This window comes from Coturnix japonica, chromosome 6 (genome assembly GCF_054131305.1).
Source record: "Coturnix japonica strain WE chromosome 6, WE-NBRP24, whole genome shotgun sequence".
Taxonomy (NCBI): Eukaryota; Metazoa; Chordata; class Aves; order Galliformes; family Phasianidae; genus Coturnix; species Coturnix japonica.
The window spans coordinates 39,479,704-39,504,757 of NC_140668.1; the positions used below are offsets into that span (position 1 = coordinate 39,479,704).

At 54.3% G+C, this 25,054-nt stretch overlaps 4 protein-coding genes across 20 annotated transcripts in view; 2 read left to right on the top strand and 2 right to left on the bottom strand.

Moving 5' to 3' along the window:
* The window catches only part of NFAT5 (nuclear factor of activated T cells 5), a 56,509-nt gene extending 48,258 nt beyond the window's left edge, over positions 1–8,251 (top strand). For 6 of the 7 annotated variants that reach the window (XM_015874233.3, XM_015874235.3, XM_015874236.3 and 3 more), the window contains 2 exons: positions 99–345; positions 1,189–8,251. In XM_015874233.3, coding sequence (XP_015729719.1) covers positions 99–337 — 239 coding nt within the window. In that variant the 3' untranslated portion in view covers positions 338–345; positions 1,189–8,251. The remainder of the gene's footprint in view (positions 1–98; positions 346–1,188) is intronic. The other variant, XM_015874234.3, reaches the window with a different exon arrangement.
* A 23-nt stretch (positions 8,252–8,274) lies between these two features.
* The window catches only part of WWP2 (WW domain containing E3 ubiquitin protein ligase 2), a 37,602-nt gene continuing 20,822 nt past the window's right edge, over positions 8,275–25,054 (top strand). Inside the window, exons 1-8 of one of the 10 annotated variants that reach the window (XM_085551270.1) lie at positions 8,275–8,427; positions 8,527–8,648; positions 16,374–16,458; positions 16,815–16,894; positions 17,074–17,221; positions 17,515–17,633; positions 23,351–23,488; positions 24,202–24,298. In XM_085551270.1, coding sequence (XP_085407396.1) covers positions 17,115–17,221; positions 17,515–17,633; positions 23,351–23,488; positions 24,202–24,298 — 461 coding nt within the window. In that variant the 5' untranslated portion in view covers positions 8,275–8,427; positions 8,527–8,648; positions 16,374–16,458; positions 16,815–16,894; positions 17,074–17,114. Of the gene's footprint in view, positions 8,428–8,526; positions 8,649–14,438; positions 14,484–15,706; positions 15,827–16,373; positions 16,459–16,814; positions 16,895–17,073; positions 17,222–17,514; positions 17,634–23,350; positions 23,633–24,201; positions 24,299–25,054 lie in introns of those variants that run through there. The other 9 variants (XM_015874245.3, XM_015874250.3, XM_015874243.2 and 6 more) reach the window with 9 other exon arrangements.
* NQO1 (NAD(P)H quinone dehydrogenase 1) lies at positions 9,465–11,238 on the bottom strand. Of its 2 annotated transcripts, none has more exons than XM_015874307.2 (6): positions 11,151–11,238; positions 10,649–10,813; positions 10,447–10,577; positions 10,197–10,310; positions 10,022–10,123; positions 9,465–9,918 (listed from the first exon to the last, which is right to left on the bottom strand). In XM_015874307.2, the coding sequence occupies exons 1-6, from the start codon at positions 11,155–11,157 to the stop codon at positions 9,643–9,645; spliced, it is 795 nt and encodes a 264-aa protein (XP_015729793.1). In that variant the 5' UTR covers positions 11,158–11,238; the 3' UTR covers positions 9,465–9,642. The 2 variants fall into 2 exon arrangements, with proteins under 2 accessions (XP_015729793.1, XP_015729792.1); XM_015874306.2 differs by having other exon boundaries at positions 9,465–9,948.
* NOB1 (NIN1 (RPN12) binding protein 1 homolog) lies at positions 11,800–14,357 on the bottom strand. Its single transcript, XM_015874276.2, has 9 exons — positions 14,277–14,357; positions 14,050–14,182; positions 13,830–13,963; positions 13,683–13,754; positions 13,462–13,599; positions 13,164–13,388; positions 12,810–12,907; positions 12,539–12,683; positions 11,800–12,365 (listed from the first exon to the last, which is right to left on the bottom strand). The coding sequence occupies exons 1-9, from the start codon at positions 14,346–14,348 to the stop codon at positions 12,096–12,098; spliced, it is 1,287 nt and encodes a 428-aa protein (XP_015729762.1). The 5' UTR covers positions 14,349–14,357; the 3' UTR covers positions 11,800–12,095.

A 25,054-nucleotide genomic window follows, 5' to 3' on the forward strand; every position in this document is an offset into this window, starting at 1 on the left:
CAGAGTTGGTAGGGATATATGGGAGGAAGTCGGCTTATTCGCCACATGCATTAATCAAATTGAAATTGTTGTTTTCTTCTTTACTTACTGCTTAACAGACTGTAGCCAGCTGCTGCCTTCTGGACCCGCTGCACTGCCCGATGAGTTGATGGCCATCAGTCAGCCAGGTCAGCCACAGAGCGAGGGCCAAGCAGCAGTGCCAGCGCTTCTCTCCCAGCAGATACCAGAGACTTCTCCACTACCTTCAGCTATGGCACCCAGTCAGAATATTGAGAAAATAGATGATCTGCTTGTTTCACTGCAAAACCAGGGGAACAATATGACCGGCTCATTTTAGTTAGGCAAGTAAGTAGTGTGTTTGTGTTTCTGAGCTCTTTCCTGCTGTGCATACTTTTATTCAGCAAGTTTTCCTTTGGAGTGTATCCCTATGCGTCAGGCGGTCAGGTAAGATATCAGTAATGATGAATTAAGAATACAGTATCAGTAAGTGTAACAAAGAGTTACTTAAAATAGTCCAAAATCAGTGTTTCTACAAGACAGTTGGCTGAGTTTTGTTGTTTGATTGCTATGTGTTTTGTCATTTGTTTTTATAGTGTAGTGCCTCAGTAGGAAGGAGTGAGTGGATCACTGGCAGCTTGGCAGACAAACATTATGGAATATGGCTGTAGTTAAAAGTGTACGGCTTGCTGGGTAAATAACACGGCTCAAGTCTGTACTATTCTGAAGTTGCCCTCTGAGTTACAGTAATGTAACATGAAATCAAGTTTCTGTGAACTATGGCAGGTATTGAGTGTGTCTGATGGTGAGTCTTTGTTAAAAATGAGATCACAGGATCAGCAGCGACCAGGAAACATTCTGCTTTTAGAAGATGCCTTTTTTAGAGAGGCAAAAGAGCCTTTGACTCCAGAATCTAACATTATCCACAGAATGTTACTTTAGAAAATTGAGTTGCCATCCTGAATTCCCCAGAAGTTTCACTGAAGGGAGATTGTTTTGAGTGAAGATACAAACTTGAATTGAAGGAAGGTGATCCGGCTGTATGGAGGAGTGCGTGATTCTGATATTTGCTCATAGTTTGATGTCTGCTTGTAGAGGACATTTTCAAGATGAGATGAAGGAGCTGTGTAGAGGTAGGAAGGTGACTTCTGTTATATCTAACTTTTTTTGCTTGCTTTTGTTCCCATGCAGAAATTCTTTGAAGGAAGAGGTGATGACTTCTTGGATCCTGTCAAACCTTGTGACTCTGGATTAGGCAGCGTGGAACTGATTGCTTCTGTCAGAAAGTGGCCCTCTTTTCTCAAGAGCACATATGTGGCCAGTGCAGTGTCTAGCACCTTAGGCTGTGACTATTATTTGAGATTCAAGGTTCATAGTACCAATAATGCTGAAAAGCTATGCTTTGTTTTATGAGGGCATAGGATTGTGCTGTTATCTGACTCCTAATGCCCACCAAGAGTGGGATGCTCTTTGAATTTAAAGCATATCTGGTCAGTTATTATTGTTGTTAGAAGGTAATACATACCACCACGTTTACTCCCCCCCACCCCCTTCTCTTTCTTCTTCACATCCCCTCTTTAGAGTAGAAAAGCTAGTGAAGCAGAAACATCAAATACCCGTGACATGAATCGTGACTCATAGCTGTCAGTAAGTGAAGGGACTGGATGTTTTACACTTAAGTGGGAGAGCTAATACTGTGATCTATTAACTGCAGTAGGGGGCAATGAAAATATTTACACACATAACAACTGAGCAGAGAATTGCTTGCTGCTGTAGGTAGCCTGACAGAGGTGGGTGCTTCCCATCTGTGAACGCAATTAACGGTTATTTGTGTCTCTTACATGTAACTGTAAATAGAGCAAGGGTTTGGTGGCTCTAACAAATTGAAGAAATGAAGGGGAGCTTTCAGTTAAATTATGCTCTAAAAATCTTAACCTCTTAAATACCTTCAGCTTAAAAAGAACGTTCTGCCTGGCTGAAGAAACAACTCCTTTTGGTCTCCCATGCTGACTGTATGGGTCAGAACTTGCTGAAGCTACATTACCCATTCTCAAACCTGTTTTGTTTTTTTTTTTTCTTTTTGTGTTTTTCCTTCTCTCTTCCTCAGTTCCATATTATGCTTTTGGAAGTGTTATGAATATTCTGCTCTCTTTCAAGATCAGAAGCAGCTTTTAGGAGTCCATGGTGCCAACCCTTGTGCTGTTAAAATGCTCAGTCACAGAATCACAGAATTGTAGGGGTTGGAAGGGACCTCTAGAGATCACCGAGTCCAACCCCCCTGCCAAAGCAGACTCCCTACACCACGTCGCACAGGTAGGCGTCCAGGTGGGTCTTGAATATCTCCAGAGAAGGAGACTCCACCACCCCCCTGGGCAGCCTGTTCCAGTGCTCCGTTACCCTCACTGTAAAGAAGTTCTTCCGCACATTCATGCGGAACTTCCTATGCTGTAGTCAAACAGGCTCTGACAAATAAAGATTAAGGAAAGAGGAGGCAATTTTTCTGCATCCCTTGAAATGTGGGAATCCCCCTTAACCAGTCACTTTCCAGCTGTTGCTGTTGTAAATCTTCTGTTTGACTTTACTCCAGATAGGAGGAAATTAAATCCTTTTTACCCATTCTTGAAAATCTCACTGTATCCTGAGCTGTTGCATCTTTGTAGCTCATTGGCAATTTGAAGTGTTATTTTCCTCCTGACAGCCCTCTGGGCACAGCTTCTAGATTGTCAGACATCGACTCGTTACAGAATGTAAAGCCAACCCACTCCAAACCATGCAGTTGTGTTGTGAGGCATGGGAATCCTTTGGGTGCTCCGACTGTCCAGAAGGTTTTGCGATATCTCGCTACAGCCTCATTCGGATGTCTGTTTCTTCTCCTTCTGCACGTAGAAAGCTGTTAATGCAGTTAGAGCCAAACAGCTGTCGTGGATGGCTGTTATGCCTCAGTATAGCGTAGTTGATATCATGTTCTATTTCATTTTTGTTATTTTAAATAACGAAGAATAGTCTGTAAATGGTTTTTAACTTACTTTAGTTGCGTACTGTGTTTTCTCCCTAACTCGTGTGCGTAGCTGAGCTGTGTAGAGGTTTTGTTTGTTTCAATGGTTTTTCCTGTTTGTCGGTCTGTCCTAACGTTCATTTTCTCTTTCTGTCTCTCTCTTTCTCTCTCTCATTGAGAGGCATTGAATTACGTTTTCAGTAGTAAGGCTTCTTGCCGATATGAAGGGAACTTTTCAGAAAGAGACCTGCTCTGGGTCATTTAATTTTGAATACAGTTTTCAATCGTTCAAGTTTTGGATGGTTTATATCTAATGTGTGTTTCATTTTTTTGGAAAGCTATATTTTGTATTTAGGAAATGGTATACTATTTTGCTATTTGTACTGAGTGAGTACATTGGCATAAATATAAAAATTTATATATATACATATATATAAAATATTCTTTTTGCCACACATTTTTGTGGTAAATTTGTGAGTTTGTCTGATGTTCTACCACAACGTGGCGTCTGATAACAGTGGGGTGGGGTGGGGTTTGTTATGTCTTTATTGAGTATTTAAGTACTTTTTGCAACATAAATAACTTGTTCATCTCTTGCCATTCCATCAGGCAATGTATTGTTCCAGCTGGCTATGAGAAGCTTCACCGTGTGTGTTGGTGTCTGTCACTCAGCAGTTCAATCTAGTATGGAAACCCGTAGGCATTTAGGCGTAGAGCGGATAACGGGGTTTCATTCAGAATGAGCCATTCAGCTTTTATCCTCTATCATTGTCTATTTAATATTTTATTATTAGTGCCTCTGTGTTTTAACTTTTAATTTATGATTATGCTAAAATGTTTAAAATTTTAATCATGATAAAAAGAATTCCCTGCTTCATACTGTCCAGAGCTGCTTTGTAACCCCAAACCATAGTTTTTTCTTCCTGTGATTTATATATATATATTTTTTCTGCTAAGAGCAAATATTAACAAAACCCTGTTATGGTTCATGACATGAAAATAGCAACCTTGCAGAACTGACTAAATGCTAGATGAAGATGCGTGGAAGACTGAGAATCGTGGACCGAAACAGCTTCCAGATGGTCGTGGAAGTCAATAGCCAGTTACTCACAGATGAGCTGGTGGCTTTGCAGGATCCCAGTCCCAGGACAAACTGTGGGGTGTCATCTGGGGCCTTCATACACAGAAGTAATAGGAACGACACATTCACTTGTATGCTGCTTCAGTTTGTTCCATTGTTTTGAAGGGTGTATCCTTTTGTTGAAGCGTTGTTGGTCAGTGCCAAGTCACCAGGGACCAATTTTCCAGTTAAGAAGTTGGGTGTCCAAAAGAGAACTTTATACCAAGACTGCTACAGCTCCAGGGGAAGGGTATGTTTGATTGTGTGCATATTTTAGGTGGCTTATTTAAAAAGGAAAAAAGAAAAAAAAAAACAAAAAACAACAGAAGAAGAAAAAGGAAAAAAAAAGGGCTGTGCTATCACATTTTTCACTTTTGGATAACACCTTTCATTTGTTGTGTTTAAAGTTATCTTGTTTCATTTTAGGTCAATGTTTAAATGTACAACACTTGGAACATGTGATTTGGTTACAAAAAGTATTTGTCTTATGAAGGAAAAGATTGCTCAGTGGTTGATTAGTGCTGGAACTGCTGCTTGCAGACAAGGGGTTTGATAAGCCAATAACGAGCTTAAGGACAGCCTGCAGGATTTCATGGCAGAGAGACAAGAGCAGCGTGAGCCACATTGGTGTGCTATCAGAGTCCTGAGCATCAGTGACAAACCAGTTGGTATTGATAACTGGAGCTTATTCTGCATTTTTACTCCCTTGGCTTACTCCTCTGTGAGCTGATGCTGGTGTACCTGTTAGACCGGGGGCTGGTGTATGCTTGCTGGCACAGAGCTGAGAGGTAATGGTATCACATCTAATCCATTTTGCTGGAGAAATTTAGAAGATACTGAGACATTTAGTCTGTACATTTGATGTTCCTAACGTTACTGTAAAAAAAGAACCTGCTGTCATACGCAAAGCAGCAGTTAAATGCAAGAAATATTACTAGGTGGAAAAAACTAGTGGAGAAACCAGAGCTGTGTTACTGTGATGGGTTTTCTGTTTGTTTGCTGCTTGAGCTCTCTCTGAAGCCCTCTGAGCCTCCGTCCTAAACATGGGCTGTTCCTCCAGTTGTAGATGCCTTCTCTGCTGCCTGCCCAGCACCTGTGTATGTGATGGCTTATGGAACAGGTTTATCGGCACAGCTAAAAAGCTACAGAGCTGCATCTGCTGACCACCAGCCTTGGGTTCCTGTCTGCCTATACCTTGTTTTACAAGTAAAGAAGAAACAGCAAACAAAACTTTGTATGAATAGCATAATATACAAAGTAATGAGCTGTCATCTCCTGGCAGGATGTTAATTGGTGCTTTGTGCTTCGTTATCAATCCACCTTTTGTTATTAATTGCCTCTTTGCTGCTTACTCCTCCAGCAGTTTCTGAAGCCCAGAGCTTTGCTATTTAATGTCAAAATAGTTCAAGAAACAATTCCAACCTTGCTGCTTCCAAGTAGAGGTTTAATCACCAGCTGTTCTGTTTTATATACATATATATATACATGATTTTAAAATCATGGGCAGTAATTCAGTTTTAAGGTAGAATGAAACATAATAAACTTTTGTAAATTGGGCAGAGCTTTTTTTAATCTGGAAACGCTGAGCACCCGGCAGTTGCATTGATGGGCATTGCTCTGCTTTAGGTAACGGGATCAAAATGGAAGGTTTATGATACAATCTATGATGTAGTTTCTATAAATGAAACTCGTCTGAACAGATTTTTCATTCATTTCTAGAGTCTTCAGAAGGAATCCCAAGCCAGTGAGAAGCTTGTGTTTGACTTGAGGGATGTTTTAAGTCGCAGGTTGAGTAGCATTTTGGCTTATTAAAAATCAAAATCAGAAGTTTCTATTGGACTAAAGCTAAGCACAGTTTCTGCCTAACGCGTGTGCATGTGCCCATTCATTAAGAGCTGGTAAGGACTTTCCTGTCACTTTTTCATTCTCACGTATCTGCATGATGGTTTATTTTTTCAGAGTTATTACAGGAGAGGAGTGCTAAGGATTGCAGACACAAACCTGAGCGAGAGGGAGGAGAATGAATTGCTTTGCATGCGCTCAACCGTGAGTTGTAGGTGGAAGGTGTTCATTTGTTTTGGGGGTTGTCTCATTACTTTGGAGTAGTTGTGAGTGCTTTGTGTTCACGTTCAGACCGATTACGCCGGCTGTGTATGGCTGCAGTCAGCTGAGGGGTCACACAGGAGAGGCTTTGCCTTTCCTACAAGCAGTGTAGGTGTGTAAATAGGCAATGCCTGTATATTCTAGGATTGTATATATGTATATAGAGGAGTCGTATATCTATTATAAATAGTCAGTAGACACATGTAGTGTACTGCTATATTTACATTTTTATTACCTTGAAATTATATTCCTTTTTACATATTTACTGAGGTTTTCCAGCAGCTCGCTGGTGGCTGCAGAACACCTTCCAGTACTGTACGTATGGCACTGTTAGTAGCATTGCTTCAGAAGCTGTCTCTGCTTTTGGAAGTCACTCATGTCTGTAGGTTAAAGTGGCTGTTGAAGTCAGCTGTACAGTTTTGTATTTTTGTATATTTTTAGTAATAGTTGTGTTCATGTGTTGTGAACTGGCAGCGCTGTCAGGTCAGCCCGCAGGATGGGCACCCATGTGTGCTCTGTGTGCTCCCCTCCCGCACCTCAGCCAGAGCTGCCTCCAGCGCCGCTTCCTGTCTGTGTCTGTGAGCAGCTCGTGCAGGCACGGAGCAGTGGTGTGTGTGCTCAGCTGAGCTGACACCAGCAGTGTTCTTACAGTGGGGTTGTGAATCTTTGCATAGCAAGGGATATCGGCAGCCGCTCAGCTTGGGTTGTGGTTGGGTCGTGATGCTGAGGCTTAGTCTGTAGGCATTCCTCTTCTCTTTGCTCCAATCCTTGCATGTAAGGGGAGGCATCTCTAAACTTGTTTATATTTGAATTGAAGTAGTTGATATCTGGAGCGCTGTCTCCCTGGAGCCCTGTGAGAGCTCTCCCCAGTTCCTACACATGGGGAATGCTGTCCCAACCCATATCGATTTCCTGCAGGTTGTCTGAGACGTTGAGCTCCCTAAAAGGAAACCCAGATTGAAAACTCAGCAGTGTGTGCTTTGTCCACCATGACTCCTCATGCCAAATCTGGTGGACTCCACTGCAGTTTGGTGTGAGGTTGATCAATAGACACTGTTGTCTTGGTGCAGGCGTTGTCAGAGCATCTCTGCTAAACTGAAAGTAGCATCCTCAGTTCTTTTCCCTGAGATGATTTCCACTGCTGCTGGAGCTTGGAGACCTGTAGCTTTTGCTGTCACAATGGATGAAATTGCTCATAAGATATCATTGTACTGGGACGCGGTGAGGAACAAGAGGATTTCACTGCCTCCTGTGGGATACTCACCAAAATTCTTTGCAAGTGCTCAGTTTAACCTCCAGAATTTCAGTATGTAGCCCACTGAGAACGCTGTGTGTGTTTATTGTAAAGTAGATGAGGAAAGAGTCCCATGTTTGGACAATGTAAATTGCCTTAACTTCCCTTTAGTCTGCAGAGCTGCCCCCTGGCCCTGGCCCAGGCTGCCAAGCAGCATTGCTGTGCCCTGCAGCCCCCAGGCACTGCCTCCCCCCCCCAGGAATGGTGGACCTGGAGACAAGTTTCAGTGTCCCTCTTAAAAGCCCACAGTGTTGCTGAAGCTTTTTAATTTTGAACACTATTTGAAAGGAGGCGACTCCACATTTTTACTACAGCTCGTTGCTGGCGAGTAAGCTCCAAAATCTTTCAGATCAGAGCATTCTACCTCTGTTAACACCTGCGTCTGTCTCGTGGTGCCGCCACCTTTTCTGCCATGTTTTCCTGCAGTGCACTGATCAACCGCTGAGCTGCCTTTTCCCTTGTCCTGCAATGTGAGAGTAGCACCAGATATTCCCTGTGCATTTCTGTGTATATGGCTTTCGTAGATGGGATTTTCAGAGCACTGATCCCCAGTGCTTTCGGTTTGTTCTGAGGGGGATATTTCATTTGCATCTATGTTTTTAGCTATCCTGTGATAACTTGTTGAATATTAAAAAATAAAATATTTTGCTTCTATTGGGACATTTGTATACTCGCAACTATATTTCTGTAAACAGCTGCAGTCAAGAATAAAACAATGAAAGTTTTCATTTTGCAGTGTAAAGTCTTGTGGTGGTTCTTTTCAAGGACGCCTCTGCTGGGGAAAGAAGTGGCAGCTCGGGCAGAGCTGGCAGCAAGGCTGAGGTCTGGGATCTGCCTCGTGGCTCAGCTGGATGCAAGGAGGTGTAATGGATAGACTAGGAGAGTACAGTCAGTTACTGTAGCTGAAAGTATGCCTTGGTAAGTGTGGCTGCATTCTTAGAGGGTAAGCTTGATCAAGATGATGCTTTGTGGGAAGGCAGTGCACGGTCTGAGGTAGTTCCTTCTTGGAATTTTCAGGTGGATGTGCAAGCTGGAGAAATAGCAAGGATACAACTTGGCAGAAGTCAGTGCAGAGAGTGCTCCAGTGTGTTCTAACATGGGCTTTGTGCACCGCCTGGATGGGGAAACCTACAACAGAGGTAAGGAACAAAAACATGTAACTTCCCCTGAGCACTGACAGAATGCACTGCTGCATGATACTGGAGCAGAGATCAGACCCTTGAACTCTGTTGTACCACAACAGGAGGAAACGTGGCACCGATTTGCTTGTTGTGGGAGGAAGGGGCGTGTGTTGGCGTGCATTGCTGTGTGGGCGTTCAGTTTCCTGTTAGCATTTCTTTTCAATGATGCATACAAGTCCCAGCTCCTGGCCAGGAGAGCTGAGTCACTGTCATGGTGCCCCCTCAGCTTCTGAGTGGGTGAGCAAAGGGAGCAGAGGAACTCCTTCCCGCAGCCTGGCACAGCCTGGCTCTCCCTCTGAGCTCAGTCCCATGCAGTGTTCGCTGCCCACGTTGATAATCCAATGCATGCTGCTATGGATGGAGCCCCCCAGCTCAGGACTCCTGACCCCATGTGGCTTAGCCAGCATCATGCTTCTCTGCAGTGATGGCTGCTGGCTTGGAGAAGCCCTCAGATCCCTTTCTTTTAACTTCAATCCAGATTGTCCTCCAGATTCCTCAGCTCCATACTGCCCCAGTGCACAGCCCATCCCATGGGTGCATGTGCAGGAGGTGAGGGATGGCGTGCTGAGTCTTCCCAGGACGCAATGGGACCTGGAAATCAAAGCTGTATGAGTCACTGAGACTGTGGCCTTGGCTGCAGCTGGGCTGCCCGGCGCCAGTTGTCCTCAGGGTTCCTGCCCAGCTCCAGGAGTGGGCATGGGGCAGCCCCACAGCCGAGCTGGGCCTGGGTCTGCACTGCCTGATGGGGGCAGAGAAGAGCACACCACCACCGGGTTCTGGACTTCAGTTTATTGTTGCATTCACACAGGCCCCAACCACAGGCCCAGCCCTTGTGCCTTGAAGGCTTTGATTTTGAGTAAAATTCTGCAGAAAAATGTCAGGAAAGAGAATGTGGAAAAAACAGTTCAGTGAGGCCAGGCCTTGGCTGCAGTGCAGGCACAGGACCTGGCTGCTACTCCTGGGCCCGGAGCTGCCCATCGAGGGGCACAGCCTTGCCCAGGTGCTGCCCCACTGTCAGGCCGTGCTGCTGCCCCTCCTGCTGCGCCAGCACCTCGCGCTTCAGCACGAAGCCGCCGGCCGGGCTCATCTCGAAGCAGCTGTTGGGGACAAAGCTGAGGGGCTTCTCCTGCTCCACGGCTGCCAGGCGGCTCTTCCACGCACTCAGCATCTGTGCCCGCGCCTCAGGGCTCACGTAGCGCACGCTGTAGCAAATCTGGGGTGCCAGCACCTGGAAGCCGCAGAAGTGCAGGGCCCCCCGCTGCCACCGGGTGGGAGGCGCTGTCAGCACTGTGCCCCCAGCACCACGCTGCCCCCAGCCCCGTCCATACTACCTGCATGGGCCACAGCAGCACGTTCATGTCACCATTGATACCGCTGGGGCTGTACATGGAGCCCATCCCGCCGGTGGTGATTGACAGCATGGCTTTCTTCTTCTGAGGATGGGAAGCAGGGGGGAAGCAGGAGCTGCAGGGTCAGCACATGTTCCCCTACTGCCCCGAGGGCTACCTGGAAGGGCCCCTGGTCATACATGGTGGCCATGGAGTAGGCGAAGCCATCGGTGAAAACGCGGTCAAACCAGCCCTTGAGGATGGCTGGCATCCCAAACCATTGCAGTGGGAACTGTGGGCACAGGTGGTGTTGGGTCAGGCAGCGAGTGCTGCTGTGCTCCCCAGCCCCTGAAACAGCCCCTCCAAAACCAGCCACCCCCTGCAAAATGCCCCCAGCCCACGCAATGAACACTGCGCCGCAGTCGTGCCTGGAAGATGACCAGGTCGGCCGCTTCAATCTTCTTCTGCTCGGCGACGATGTCGCTGCTGAGGCGTCCCTCCTTCCATGCGTGCGCCGTCTCCATCTCATAGACAAAGCTCTCGGGGTTCTTGAGGGGCCCTGTGGGGAGGTGGGGGCTCAGGAAGGAATGGCAGGTTGGGGGCTGATGGGGATGATGGCCGCACTCGTACCGGTGATGTCGTTCCGTGAGAGCACAGCATTGAACCCTATGGCGTAGAGGTCGGAGATGGTGACTTCCCAGCCCCGTTCCCGCAGCGCACTGCTGGCTGCTGCTGCCATGGCGTGGTTGAAGGACGTTTTCTCATGGTGTGCCAGCACAATGAGCGCCTTGCGGCCTGTGGGGGAGTGCGGCTCAGCGGCGGCACTGGGGCCAGTGGACCCACGTGCTGTACCTGGGAGCAGTCCACACTGCCCTGCACAGCCCCCCTTACAGCTGAGCCCCCCACCAGCCCCTACCAGCACCCGCCGCTGCCCCACGCAGTCTGTGCCAGGAGCTGCAGCTCCAAGGCCACACGAGCCCCTGAAGGCAGCACTGAGTGGTGCAGTTAATCCTGCGCTCCGGATCGGTGCTGCAGAGAGGGAGGAGCATCGGGAGCCAGCACCATCGAGGCCCTGGTACCGCTCACTGGCCCCGGGCAGGATCCAGCTGTACCGGCACCAGCGCTGACCTACCTGCCATTGCCGGGGCGGCTGGACTCCCAGGAGCGAGGCAGGAACAGCACGGCTCGTGACCACTACAAACGCTGTGTTGAACTTCGGTACGGGCAGGGCTTGTTGAGACCGGGGGGGCCGGCCGAGAGGCGGAGCGTGCAGCACCGAGACTCACTCGTGCCGCGCCGCTGTTGGCACGCGAGATTCGTGGCGTCCCCGGCCGAGTCCCTGCCTGCATCCCTTCCCTGGGGCATCACCCGCTGCCCTCGAGCAGCTGCGCCCTGCCCCGTGCTGCTTTCACCCCCTGGAAGCCACCAGCCCGCCGCGTTACTGTTACTGTCTGCCCTGCTGCGGTGCCAGGGGCTGTCACCTGCCTGGGGCTTCCCCAGGGCTGTGCACCCTGACCCAGCCCTCCCCATCCCGCTGTGAGCACATTAACTGCCCCACGTCCAGCAGCGTGAAGCTACAGAAGCAGCCATGCGGTGGCTTGGGTTGCTGTGCAGGTGCAGATAGGCACAGAGCCCCAGCAAGGGCTGGGCTGGCTGCAATGTTTGCGATTAATATCTGCTTGTCAGGGAGTGCCCTGGTAGAAACTGCCCCAGGGAGCTGCTAGTGGACCCCAGTCCAAACGCCCTGCCTTCCTTTCAATGGAAAAAAGACTGAGTCACGGTGGTGTAGCATTTCGTGTTTATTCACAATGCTGTCGTTCAACACGGTGCCAACACCTCGCTAGGAGCGTAGCCAGCACCTTCCACATGTGCTGGGTCTGGCAGGCAGTCGGGGTCAGTGCTTCACACACCCAGAGCTGCTGCCTGCCCCGCAGACACCTGAAGAAGTCCAGAAGGAAAGGCTGGGTGCCAGCACAGCTTCTCACCCTCCTGCAGTCACCAGGTGCCATGCAGCACCCAGGCAGCCCACCTTTCCCTTTCCATCACAGCCATGCTACTGATGGCCCTGAACTGCCTTTCATCTCCTCTTCACAAACTTCTTTGTCACAGCATTGGGGTTCAGGCGCCTCCTGCCAGCGCCCAGTGCCATGTCCCGGATTTGCAGGTTGGCTGCACGACTGTAGATGTCATTTTCTGCAAAGGGTGAGACCCCTGCGATGTAGTCGGGGTCGAAGACGTTGGTCTTCTGCCTGGCCTTGCGGGACAGTCGCTGCTGTGGGAAGGGCTGGTCCTCCACCAGGTGCGGGTTGTTGGCGTGCTTCCCTCCCTGCGGTGCTGGCAGCGGGTACTGCCCAAAGAACAGACTGTTAAACCTCTGGGGCAGCTCTTGGTTAGAGGACCTTCATGGTGACTGCTGGTTTATAGAGAACTCAGCAAAAGGAGCCCGAGAGTCCCTGCAGTAAGTGGAACATCTGGAAGGCAACCGCAGCTCTACCTGGCCCAGCCCACGCAGCGACTCACCCTGAGTCCCCGCGGGTTCAGCACCTTGGGGTTGCGGGAGAAGTGCATGTGGAGGCTGCCATCCTCACTGACACTCACTGCAACTTTCTTCAGCGTCTTGTTACCGCAGTGAGGGCAGAAGACCTTGGTCATGTCCGAAGTTGTCCTGTGGGAGACAGAGGCAGAGGGGATTTACTACTCCCTGGGCTGCAGAGCAGAGGCTCAGCCCAGGAGTGGGATCATTGCCCAGCCCCAGAGGCTGCCCCTCGCCCTGGTGGTGCTGTGCCCACACCTGAAGCAGCCGTGGCAGCGCAGGATGTGGCTCCGGGCCTGGCGGATCAGCATGCCATTCACTGCCAGCACATGGAGACCCATCTGCAGCAGCACGTTCTGCCATGAGGGGGAGAAAGTGAGATTCCATGAGCCCAGGAGCTCCACCCAAGTTTGCCTGCCCATGCAGTGAGAGGCCAAGAGCAGCAAAGCCAATGGGCTCTGGGTAGGCGCTGCTGTGGTACAGCTGCTGCTGTGGGGAGAACTGACAGCTTTGAACACAAAAGAAAGCATCGCAGGTTGACTTTTGTATGGTACGTGTGTGGGATCAACCGAGCTGTGTGCTGGAGACAGGGCCATGTGAGGCAGCACTCACCTGCATGGAGAAGTCTGTGGTGACACAGCCGACCTGCACGTTGGCAGGCACGGTGTCGCAGTGCCCCGTGTCCTGCTGGACCTGCTTGAGGTTGCTTGGCGTTATCCAGCCCTCGTCATCATCGCTCCCTTCATCCTCATCCTCTTCCTCCTCGGCACCATCCCCATCCTCTGAGCTCTGACACTCGTCGGTGGCTGCCGGGCTGCTGGAGGTGCTGTGTGTTTTCTGCAGAGATGGGCAGTTGGTGCCGTGTATGCCAATAAGCTGGGATGTGGGGCAGTGAGCACAGCAGCCTCACCAGCATCTCCTGGAGCTCGTCCTCGATGTCGGGCAGGGGCAGCCTCCAGTAGAGGAAGGAGCTGAACTCAGCACTGTCAGGCAGCTCCGTGCTGCTGTCGTGGCCGTGCTGCTGCTGGCTCTTCCGCGGGCGTTTGTGCTGGGGGAGACACAGCAGCCCCGGGCTCCACATCCCCGCTCCTCTCACCCCTCACCCCCCTTTGTCCCCATCACCCCCTGTACCTTGGTGGGCAGGTGGAAGCCGGCGATGTGCAGCGTGGCCTCGGGGTGACACGGGCTGGAGCTGAGCTGCACCTGTGGGCAGCGCCGGGATCAGCAGCGCCCGCAGCCCAGCCCAGCCCCATCCCATCCCATCCCATCCCCCGTTACCTTGTCCGGGGGCTGCAGGCGGACGCTGCCCGGCCCTGTGATCTCGTCCTGCATCTGGCAGGTGAGCGCCAGCACCTGCAGGTCGGCGGCCGACAGGCTGGGGAAGTCCCCGGTGCGCTTGGCGAACTCGGTGACTGCGGGACGGGGCGGAAGAGGCCGTTACCCCCATTATCCGTTACCCGTTATCCGTTACCCATTATACCCGCCCCCCGTCACTCACCGTTCCGCACATACTCAGCCCTCGGTCGGCGGAGCTGCAGTTCGTAGGGCAGCGCTGCCAGGCGGCGCCGCGCCCGCCGGTCCCGGATCTCGGCCAGCACCTCGGGCACGGTGTACACGCTGCGCGCCACGTCCTGCGGGCGGAACAAGGCTCAGCCCGTGCCCGGAGCGGCCCCCAGCCCCGACCCCGTTCCGGACCCGCCCCATCCGGCCGCTCTCGGTCCGTACCTGCAGCGCGGCACCGCTCAGGAACGCGCCGGTATCGGCCACCACGTGCGGCACGCGGCCCATGTCCGCCATGTTGGCTGCGTCCCTCTGCGCCGCGCGGGGGCTGACGGGAGGGCGGCGCGGGGCAACTTCCGGGCGGCGCGGTCAGGTGCGCGCGGGGTCACATGACGGCGGAGCTGCAACCGGAAGCGGGAGAGCGGAGGAGCGGTGAGAGCGGGAGGGGAGACGGTGTAACGGGGTGTAACGGGGTGTAACGGGGTGTAACGGGGTGTGATGTGACGGTGTAACGGTGTAACGGGGTGTGATGGGGTGTAACGGTGTAACGGTCGGGCTGCGGGCAGCTGCTCCGCTCCGCTTTACCGGCAGCGGCTGCCGGCCAACAGAGGGGAAGCCCGGCGGGGCGGCCCGTGGCACCGGCTGTGGGGGCTGAGGGGCGGCACCAGGTACCGGGCTCCGGGCGCTGCCTCACACCGCGCGGTGCCGGTTCGGTCCCGGTTCCCGGTTTTGGGCGCAGCTCTGAAGCTCAGCGCGGTGCAGCGCTGCGCCACGGCTGTGCCGGTGTCCTGATGTCCCGGTGTCCTGATGTCCCGGTGTCCTGATGTCCCGGTGTCCTGGCTGTCCCCGCTGTCCCGTGCCGGGCGCTGCCCGGTGTCCCGCAGTGCGGGTCGCGGTGGCCGCTCTCGGGCGGGTGACGCTGCGGCTCCACGGGACACAGCGGGAGAGGACGAGGCTCCGTGTGTGCGGTGACGGGTTGGAACGAACGAGTTTGGTGAGCGATGAGTCCGAGCCGGGTCGGCTCCCGTGGCAAAGCCTGGGCTGCGCTGTGACTGTGCACTGCGGGGCTGCGGGTGGTGCCTGAATCTGACGGAGCAGCGCGGAGCCCCAGGTCCCGGTGAGGTGGGTCTGTGCTGTGGGGCTGTTGGTGGAGCAACAAGTGCCCCCGGGAGGAGCTCAGTGCTCACTGCCCCATCCTGCTCAGGGCTCGGTGTCAGGCCACCTCGTTCCGTGGGCCTGGATAGTGTTTGTAATGAAGTAAGTGATGGTGTGGAATCAGCCAGCAGTATCCTGGGGGGTGATCTGTGGGCCGGAGTAATGGAGTTGGAATAACTTGTAATAGTATCACAGTCAGTCTTGGACATGACCACAGCCTGTAGCTGGCTCCCAGCTGCCAGAGAGGATGGAGGGGCTCCTTGCCATCCCCTGCTCACCTCTCGTACCCCAGCAGTGCATTCCCAGGGAGGCTGTGTGAGGCCTCCAGGCTCAGCCTTGTGCCAGGCTGGTGTCAGGAGGGGTTTAAAAGGAGTTGGCAGGGGTTGAGGAGGGCCCCGTGAGAGCAGTGTGGTACCATAGCTGACTGCTGGTGTCAGACTGAGCACCTCGTGCTCCTGCGTGATCCCTGACCATGGGGTTTTCCTTTATGGTCAGGCATTTCAGTAGGAAACCTGCAGCCTCTGCCACGTGGGGAGCTCCAGGGGAAAGCTGTGGCAGATGGGGGAGAGGGAAGTGCTGTGGCTGCTGTCAGCGATGCAGTGCCCCAGCAAAAGGAAGTGGTGAGTGCTGGGAAGGTGCAGGCCGTGCTGGGGTCCGGCCCTGAGGTTGGAGAGTCTGCAATTCCCCTCCGTGCTGAGCTGCAGCTCCGCAGTGTGTTGGAGTAGGGAGGACCAATTTTTCCATGGTGTTTTGCTGCCTGGCAGCCACTTGGGCTGTCCTTGAGGGACATGCAGCTCTGCTGTGCTGTGAGCAGACCCAGCTCATGGTGCTGCTGTCTCATCCTTTCCAAGGGATCTCACGTACCATACTGTGCCCTCACCTGCAGACTTTGGTTTTCGTTTGGTGTTCGGCAGCACTGGAGGTTGCTCTGTCCCCATGGCCAGAGTCAGCAGCAGCCTCGGGGTTGGGGTGAGGTGGAGTTGCTCACAAGGCTGCCTGCAGGCTGCTGCCCCAAGTGGCTGTGTGCTCTTATGGCTGTGTGCTCTTATGGCTGTGTGCTCTTATGGCTGTGTGCTCTTTCTGCTGTGTGCAGTGCTGGACACAGGATATCTTTGGGCCCCAACTCAGCGTCGGTGCTGAGTCCCCATCTCTCTCTCTCCCTTCCAGGCCGGGGGTGATGACATGGCCTCTGCAAGCTCCAGCAGGGCCAGGGCAGGGCTGCCCTGTGAGAAGTCCCAGCTCTCTGTGAAAGGTGAGTCCTGTGCAGGGCTGGGAGCTGGGCTTTGGGTGCACCCAGGTGGGGGACCTTGGGGTTCCTTGGTGGGGAGGGGCCGTGTTCCAGGCTCTGTGGTGCATGCAGCCTTTACCAGGCCTTGGTGCTGGTGGCCTCTGGAAGCAGAGCGCTGCCTGTGGGGGGCTCTGCCTCCTCTGCTGGGATGTGGCTCCGTGGCTCTGCCAGGGCGGTGTTTGTCCTGCAGTGGCCACGAGATGGCTCCAGATGCTCGGAGCTGTGTCCCAGCACTGCCCACAGCCCTCTGGTCCAGGCATGGCCATCTAGAGAGTGGCAATTCTCCCTGGCCAACTGCCTCCTTCCCTTGGCTCCTGCAGAACCCCTGTGTCCCTGGCTTGTCATAGAGCACGGGCTTTCTCATCAGGCTCCTGGGGCTGGGAGCAGCTGAACAGGGATGGTAGGTGTCTGTGGGGTGAAATGGGAGTGGGTGAAGCATGAGCGGGGCTGTCTCAGCCCAGTGCTGTCCCCTTCCCAGAGCATTGGTGGCAGAGATGGGGTGTGTAAGTGTGAGGCAGTGTCCTCGGGCAGGGGCTGTGGCTGTGGGGCTGCTGCTTGACCCCTGCCTGTCCCACTCAGTGGTGTCCGTGAAGCCCAAGGCCCACAGCCGCCAGTCACGGATGAACTGCTACGTGGAGGTGGCGGGCGATGGGCTGCCCAGCGAGACCAAGAAGACGGGAAAGCAGATGGGGAGCTCTGAGCTGCTGTGGAATGAGATCCTCATCCTGTAAGTCCCTGCAACCCTGTGCTGTGGGGCTGGGGCTGTCCCCTGCTCCCAGGCCCAGCCCTTAGTGGGGATCCATCCAACTCCATCAGCTAGGGCTGTTTGGATGTCAGAGGGCTTTGCCCCTGATGAGGATGCTGTGAGTGTCACCAGTAAGGGGATGTGGTCTCCTGTCACCCTACAGCTATCCCTGCATCCCTTCTGCTCCCTGGCTTGGCAGGCCTGGCACTGCCTGCTCCTGAGCAAGGAGAAGGGACGAGGCCGTGGTAATGGCCCCTCTTCTGTTCTGTCTTCAGGAATGTCACGGCTCAGAGTCACCTGGACCTGAAGGTGTGGAGCTGCCATACGCTGAGGAATGAGCTGCTGGGCACTGCCTCCGTCAGCCTCTGGAACCTGCTCAAGAGCGGTGGGAAATGTATGTCCGTACGGCCTGGCCAGAGCTGCTGTGGGTCCCTTGGCCTCCGTGCAGTCTGTGTCCATGCTGAGGGCTGGGGTCTCCCCACGCCGCGTGGCCCCAGCAGGGAACAAGGCACTGTTGTGTGCTGGGTGCAGGGCTGGCTGTGACAGCCGCCAGATTTGCGTTAGCCAGGGTGCCAGAGCTGTGCGGAAACACAAACCCTCAGCTATTTGCTGCCATTTGTGGTCACCAGAGTGTGGCTGTGGCGGCAGCTTCTGCATAAAGACACCCATTCAGGGCTCAGCTGTGGAAGCTGCTGCGCGGGCCTGGAAAAGGCTCGCTCTGTCTTTTCCAAGCAAAGCTCTGCTTCTCACAGAACACAGAGCTGCTGTGGGGTGGGGAGAGGGGCCTCTGCCCTGTGGGGAGTGGGTTGTGCTTGGGGTTGTTCCCTGGCACTGCTGCTGCAGGTGACAAAGCCCCAGCAGTCCCCCCTCAGTGCTCCTTGGCGCAGCCATGGCTGGTGTCCCCAGGGCCTTGACATCGCTGCATCCTTGCTTGGCACACTTGGGAAGCCTGTTTTCTGCTGTCATGCAGTAAAGCCCACAAGGAGCTGGCTGGCGCCTGGCAGCACAGGGCTGGGCTGCTCAAGCTGCCCGTTCTGGGGGCTCAGCCCCACGGTGCTCCCTCCTGCTTTCTCCCAGTCATGCCATTGCTCCCGCCCTACCTGCCCGCTCCTGTGGCAGGGCACAATCAGCCCTTTCATTAGTGGGTGTCCCAGGGGGCTGTGTGGAAAATGAATGGAAAAGGCAACTGGCTGTTCTAGCTCCTTCGTTAACGTGCGGCAGAAAAAATGTGTCAGATTTTTCCTTGACACTGTGGGCCAGGAGGGAGGACTCTTAAAGCTGCAGAGCGCTGCTTTGCTGGGGAGGTGCTGCTGCAGGGGGGGCACTCCTGCGTGCTGCCTGTCTTACCCAGCCCGGGCCCTGTTCGTGTTGCTCAGCTTTCAGGGCTCTGCTCCAGCTCTGTGTGGGCACCAGGCTGCTGCTGCTCCTCTGGAGGGAAGGATGCATCCTGGGGACCCTGCCCTGGCAAGGGACTTTGTGTGTCCTATGGCCTGTCTTCTGGATCCTGCTTTGCTTGTTGAGGAGATGAGGAGTTCCCGGTGCATAGCAGTCTGGTGACTGGAGAGTTGGCCAGGTCGCACATGTAAGCTGGGATTAAATCCTCCTGAGCTGGACAAGGGATGCCCTAATCTAGCCTAGGTCCCTCTGCTGAAGGAGACTCTGAATTGAGTGCTGTCTACCCCTTGGAAGCCCCCGAGCTCATTCCTTGCTCCTGGGAAGTGCTGAGCAGGGACGTGTCTTCCCCAGGGCAGCTCTTGGCTGGCAGCACGCTGCTGTCTGACCTGTTGGTTTTGCTATGGTTTTAGTGAGGTTTTCTGTAGGTTACCACCATGTGAGCATAATTGCAATCTTTTGTTTGTATTCCTGTAGCTTTACTTGGTCTGGAAGGATTGTTCTCGTGGCTCAGCTTTTGGGCAGATGGGTGTTTTCCAGCAGGGGTGGTGTTCTCATCTCTAGTGACGTTCATGGCAGTGTCTGCAGGGCTCGTGCTGCCAGGAGCAGCCGTGGCTCCCTCTGTTCTCGCTCTCGGTCCTTCTGCCAAGCACGCGTCACTCCAGGTGGAACAGCCTCAGCCCCGAGGCCTGCAGCCTGGAAAAAGAGCTCTGCAGTGAGGCTGGGTGGTGGGAAGAGCCTGTGGGGAGCTGGACCTAGGCTGCTCCAGAAGGATGCGGCCTGTGCTGGGGCTCAGGGCAGAGCACGCTCCTGTTCTCAGCTGGGATTAAGGACAGAAAATGAGGTGCAGCCTCCTGCGCTCGGTGGCACAGCCCTGCCCTGGGCCCCCCAGCAGCAGCTCTCTGTTCTCAGGCTCCAGCAGCTCCTTGGTGTGGCTGGAGCAGTGTCCCCGGGTGGCCCCCGGCGCGGTCTGGGTGGAAGCTGATCTTGGTGCTGCTGTTTGCTGGTCCCTGGCAGCTGATGGTGGATGTCTGTGCAGGCTTTGGAGGGACACCAGTGAGCTGGGCTGCAGCTCACGGATGAAAGTGCTCTCTTTTATTGCTTACTGCTCGGGTTGCGAGTTACATCAACAGGCTCCTGTTTCCCCAGTGGCACCATATGCCAGGACTTGACAGATCCTGCAGAGCCCTTTCTTTCCATTCTGCTGCACCTCTGGCCAAACCCCCGAACCTCTGGAAAGCTGCAGCTGACCCCACTGTGTGAATGTGCAGCCGCAAGAATTCTGCATGGCCAGAAAGCAAAGGCTCTTTCACCAAGGAGTGGTGAAAGCAGGCAGCCAGATGTGCTGCAGTGAATGCTTAACGGTGCCTGTGTTGGAGCAGTGGTCCTGGTCAGAGAAAAGGAAGGGAAAAGAGGTCTGAGGTCCTCCTGGTTGTGCTGCATGGCAGTGGAGCGGGCAGAGTTGTCAGTGATTCTTGGGCTTCTGAGGCTTGGTCAGCAGCAAGGACTGATCTTCCACTGCCTGGGAAGGCTGGTTTTCTTGTCAGACTAAAGATGTTCACTTCTCCTAAACTCTGCTTCCTTTCTGCTCTGTGGGATGGCTGGGGAATGTCCTGCTCCCAGAGGGCCACAGCCTCAGGGACCCTGTGTGTGCCATGGGATGGTGGTATTGCTGCCCTAAGCTGACTGGGGGCACGTAGATTGTTGAGTGGAGAGTGTGGCAGTGGCTTTTGGGGCAGCCTGGAGGAGCTGCTTATCTTGGTGGTGGTGGTTCTCCAGGTCACTCTGTGTGGGGTTTATTCATGGGTGGTGGTGGGTGCAGCTTTGGTCACGTGGAGCTGTTTGAGGGGGACCTGGGATCTGTATGCAGAGGAGCGGTGGTGCAGATAGGGCTGTAGGAGGTGAGAGATGTGCAGGTTTTATTGTCAGCCTGTGGGACAAAGGAGCTGCCCCTGCCGGGTGAGAGGCAGCAGGGCAGCCCCCTCCCCTCAGTGCTGGTGCTGATGGGCAGGCGGCTCCCAGGGGTCCCAGGGGGCTTGGGCTCAGCACAGAGTTGTGCTCGCTGCTACCAGGGTGGAACTGTAAATCCGCTTAATGGGCTGGGAGGGAATTCCAGCTCACCGCCACTAAATGGGAGCTCTGATGCCGCACGCGGGGCACTGGAAGTAGCTGAACTGAGACCTTATTCAGGACCGAATCACCCCCGACCCCCTCCCAAAATAATAATAATCCCTCTGACATTCTGGCAGCCGGCAGGACACAGGCAGCCTTTGTGCCTGGCCGTTCAGGGGACCCTCTGTTGGTGCAGCAGCAATGTCCCTTTGTGCGTCCCGCGTGCTGGATGGGGACAGTGAATGGAAGGTTCTGCCGGTGTTTATTTTCTTTAAAAAAGCTGAAGGGGGTGGAGAAGGGGAGAAGGGCTGAAGGCAGCCGGCTGGGAGGTTCATGTTCACATCCTCTACTCGAGACACCTCGTCTTTGCTCCTGTGCTGCCGTCCCCCCGGGCCGGGTGCTGCACAATGAGGGTCTGTGCGGCTGCGGCACACTCGGCTGCGGGGAGCTCACGGGAGGGGCGGGGGGGACCCCTGGTGCGTGCGGGTGTGAGTTCCATGTGGCTCAGGGAAAGGGCACGTTCCTACGGCTGGGAGCAGGCAGGGAGGAACAGGGCCTGGGTTTGTTCTGCTTTTTGGCTGCGCTCAGTCGCATCTTCTGTCTCACGTTCTTAGAAAGATCTGTGAGATCCATTCCCCTTGGAAGTTCAGAGAATAACACCTTTATGCAGATAGGTGAGACCGGGCTTAACTGAGAGCCCTATGTGGTGACAGGTGGGAAATGAGCAGTAGCATCAGCTCCAGCTGACATCCATTCTGTGCCCTGATGGGAGGGCACTGAGGACATCTGCCTCCTTGGGACCAGAATCCATGATGTTTGTGCACAGCCTGTCCTGCAAGCCGCTGCTCACCACGAGTGAACATCCTTGGGGTGGATGTTGGATGCCCAGCATGGCACAACAGGGTCATACTGCACACAGCAGGTCCCAGGGAGCTCCATACTCGCTTGTCCCCAGGCCTTGCTTCCAGGCAGGGCAGTGGTGAGGGTTCCCATCTCTGACCAGCACCCCTGCAGTGCGGTGACCCCTCCTCTGCCTGCTTGTGTCCCTTCCTGACTGTGTGTGGCTGGTGGGTTCTGGGGATGTGTCCCAGAGCTCTGGGCTTGGGGAGCACTCCCAGCCCTGAGCTCTGCACTGTGCTGGACTGGCCTGTGGGCGCAGTGTGGGAGATGCTTCCTGCAGCCCCTGCCAGGCCCTCGCTGTGAGCTGGGGACAGGACAAGGGGTCTGTGGGGAACATGCTCCCCTCCTGCTCCCATGGGTGGGTACTGAATCTCATCCTCATGGCGAGACAGGGTGAAGCAGGTTGCTTAAAAATGGTGCCGTTGTGTCATGAGCAATCTGTGTATAATACAAATATTATTTGAGCAAATGAGTCAGGAAGTGTCTGGGCTGGCGGCCCACACTGGAGCAGCCAAATTTTTCTGGCCCTGTGTGGCAGAGCTGGGTGTTTTGGTCCTACTGGCTCCATTGGGGCACGGCCGCACTTGTGTGAGAGCTGTGGTACTGATGGTCCCGTTGTGCTTCTGTTTCCAGGGGAATGTGGAAGGTGTGCAGGCAGCCCCTGTGCTGTTCTCTGCCAGCCTTGGAGCTGGTGGCTCCCAGTGGCAATGGGGACGTGGCTTGCTGCTGTCTGGATGGCCCCTAGAGAGCTGGGCATGTAGCGTGTGCCCACCCTGGACAGGGAGCAGTCAGTGATTTGGGGCAGGTTCTGCTTCTTGTAGCAGCTGTGCTGCCCCTGCTTGATGGATGGTGCCTGTGGCTCATTTGCTGCCTTCCCTGTGGCTGTAGCTGTGGCAGGCAGTGTCCCCTGATGGATTACCTGTGGGTGAAATGACAACAGCTGGTGAAGTCTTGCTGAGCACTGGGAGCTGGGCTGGCTCACCATGGAGTGGAGCTGGCAGCTTCCTCCTGGCTTGAACTGGTGCAGAGGTGGCCCAGTGCTGGGGCTGAGCATTTCTGTATGTCATGGGGCTGTTCTCTGGGCTCAGTGGAACAGATCCGTGGAGATGTGGACAGAGTGATGGGTCTGGGGTTTCCTTGTGCTGCTTGTCTGAGTTTTCTAGGTGGGAAGAAGAGTAACCCAAGCCTGAAGTATGCTCCTGCTCCTCTGCAGCAGAGCAGGACTTCAGGCACCTCAGCACGTGCTGCTGATGCACTCTGTGCTGCAGGCAGCTGATGGCTGTGCTGCCCCTGATCCCTTTCTGTCCCATATGTGAATCCAGCACAGTCTCTCCCTACAGCCTCAGATCTGGGTCTGTGAGCTGTTGTGGTCTGGCTTGTCGTCACTGTGTCTCCGTGTAAGGGGATGGAGGGTCCTGGCCTTGCCCCCAGTGGCTGGAGAATGATGTTTGTGTGTGGCAGGTTGGGGGGGCGGGGGGTTCCTTCAGGAGCAGGCTGTAAGACTGACAGTCTTCTGTGGGCACTGTGGGGTGCCCGTAGGTGTGGGGCTGCTGCTGGTGCTTAGAGGGACAGCTGACACTGGAGGCTCCTTTGGGGCCACGGGGAGGTCTTGGTCCCGCAGGAGGCTGGGTCGTTACGTCCTCATCATGGTCAGGTGACAGGTGATGACCAGTGGTCTCTTTCTCTATGTCTCTTCATCTCCCCCAGTGGAGAACAGGCAGCTGACCCTGAACCTGCAGACAGAGAACAAAGGCAGTGTTGTCTCCGGAGGAGAGCTGACGATTTTCCTGGACGGGCCGGCTGTTGATCTGGGAATCCTGCCGAATGGCAGCGCTGTGACAGAGGGTGAGTGCTGCCCAGCTCCGCATGCACGCAGCAGCTCTGTGCACGAGGCGGTGAGCAGCGGCGGGGAGAGGAGTGGGGCTGAGAGCACAGCCCCCAACACCGCTGAGCAAACACCTGAGTGCCAACAGCCACCTGCTCCCCCAGGTAAGGCCCTGGCTTTGCTCCAGGCTCCCGTGGGAGTAGATGTGTGGTGGAACACAGGAGTGTCGATGGCATCATGCCTGCATCCTCTCAGTGCTCAAGCAGTCCAGCCCCTTCTCTAGCTTTCCCATGTTGGGCTGTGCAAATGCATTCTGTATTTGGTGAACCACTCAGAAAAGGGCCCTCCATGGGGAGGGAGCATGTGCAGGGGCATGGATAGATGTCTGACTGCTCGAGGCTGCTCAGGGAGTAAGCACAGCCCATGCTAGGAAGTGCACTGCTTTGCATTCCCTCTGCTCCTTCTCTGCCTTGCTGGGTGATCCAGGTCCTGAAACCTGGGGGCCTTGGGTGAGTCTTTGATGATGCTGACAGAGCCCATGGTCATACTTAGAGCTGCAGGGTCCAGTGGGGCAGAACCCCAGGCTGGCAGAAGGGAGCAGAACTCCTTATGGATGGAGTCGAGGTAGACAGTGGGAAGAGAGCAGTTGTGCTTTCAGGTCTCTTTTATGGTGGGAAGGAAGGAAGGAGGGTAGAACTAATGAGTGCTATAGTTGTTTTCTTCACCCATTCAGGGTCCCAGGTGCCTGGACGGGACCCCGGCAGCATGGCTGCAGCCACGGAGAGCAGACATCAGTCTGCCACCACAAACTGCTTTGGGAGCAGATCAAGGTAAGCACAGCACCTGCCAGTCCATCACAGGGCATTTACTGAGCCCCTGGGGGCACTCGAGCAGTGTCCATGTGGCTCAGGGACATGGTAACTCCTCCAGATCTCCCAGCAAAGCGGTGTACAGGAGACTTGGGGTAGGGCTGGGTGCAGACAGCAGAGCTGGGCATGGTGGCCATGTGGTTGGAGTGCAGATGGCCAGTGTCGCTTTAGGTATTTGTTTCTTAAGGCACATCAGGTTTGTGATTGCCCAGGCATTTTCTCCCTGCTGGCAGGCACAGGGATGGTGTATCAGGGTGCATGGGGATATCTGGCACTCAGAGCAAGGAGCCTGGTCCTGGCAATGGGGCTCACTCTGAGTGGATGCTCAGGGGTGGGCGCTGCACCTCTGACTGCAGCACGGCCCTGGGCCAGACTGGGGACCACCATACCCATGTTGGTGGTCACAGGGGAATGCTTCAGAAAGTCCAGGGAGAGCAAGAGAAGCAAAGCAAACCTGACTGCAGGGAAATAACAGCTACTTCCAAAGGAAATGAGATGCTTGGGCAGCAGCCACCCTGCCTGGCACAGTGCCTGTCCCTGCCTTCTTGCTGGAATGGAGCGGTGCAGAGCTGCTCCTTTTTGGAGCTGTGGTTATTGAGGGACGTGTCACACTGTCAACATGGAGTTGAATTTAACACCTATTTATATTTCCATGGTGTGGCAGTAGCCCAGCAGCCCGTACAGATTTTCTGGTTAAAGTGTGCCTGTAGTGAGCCT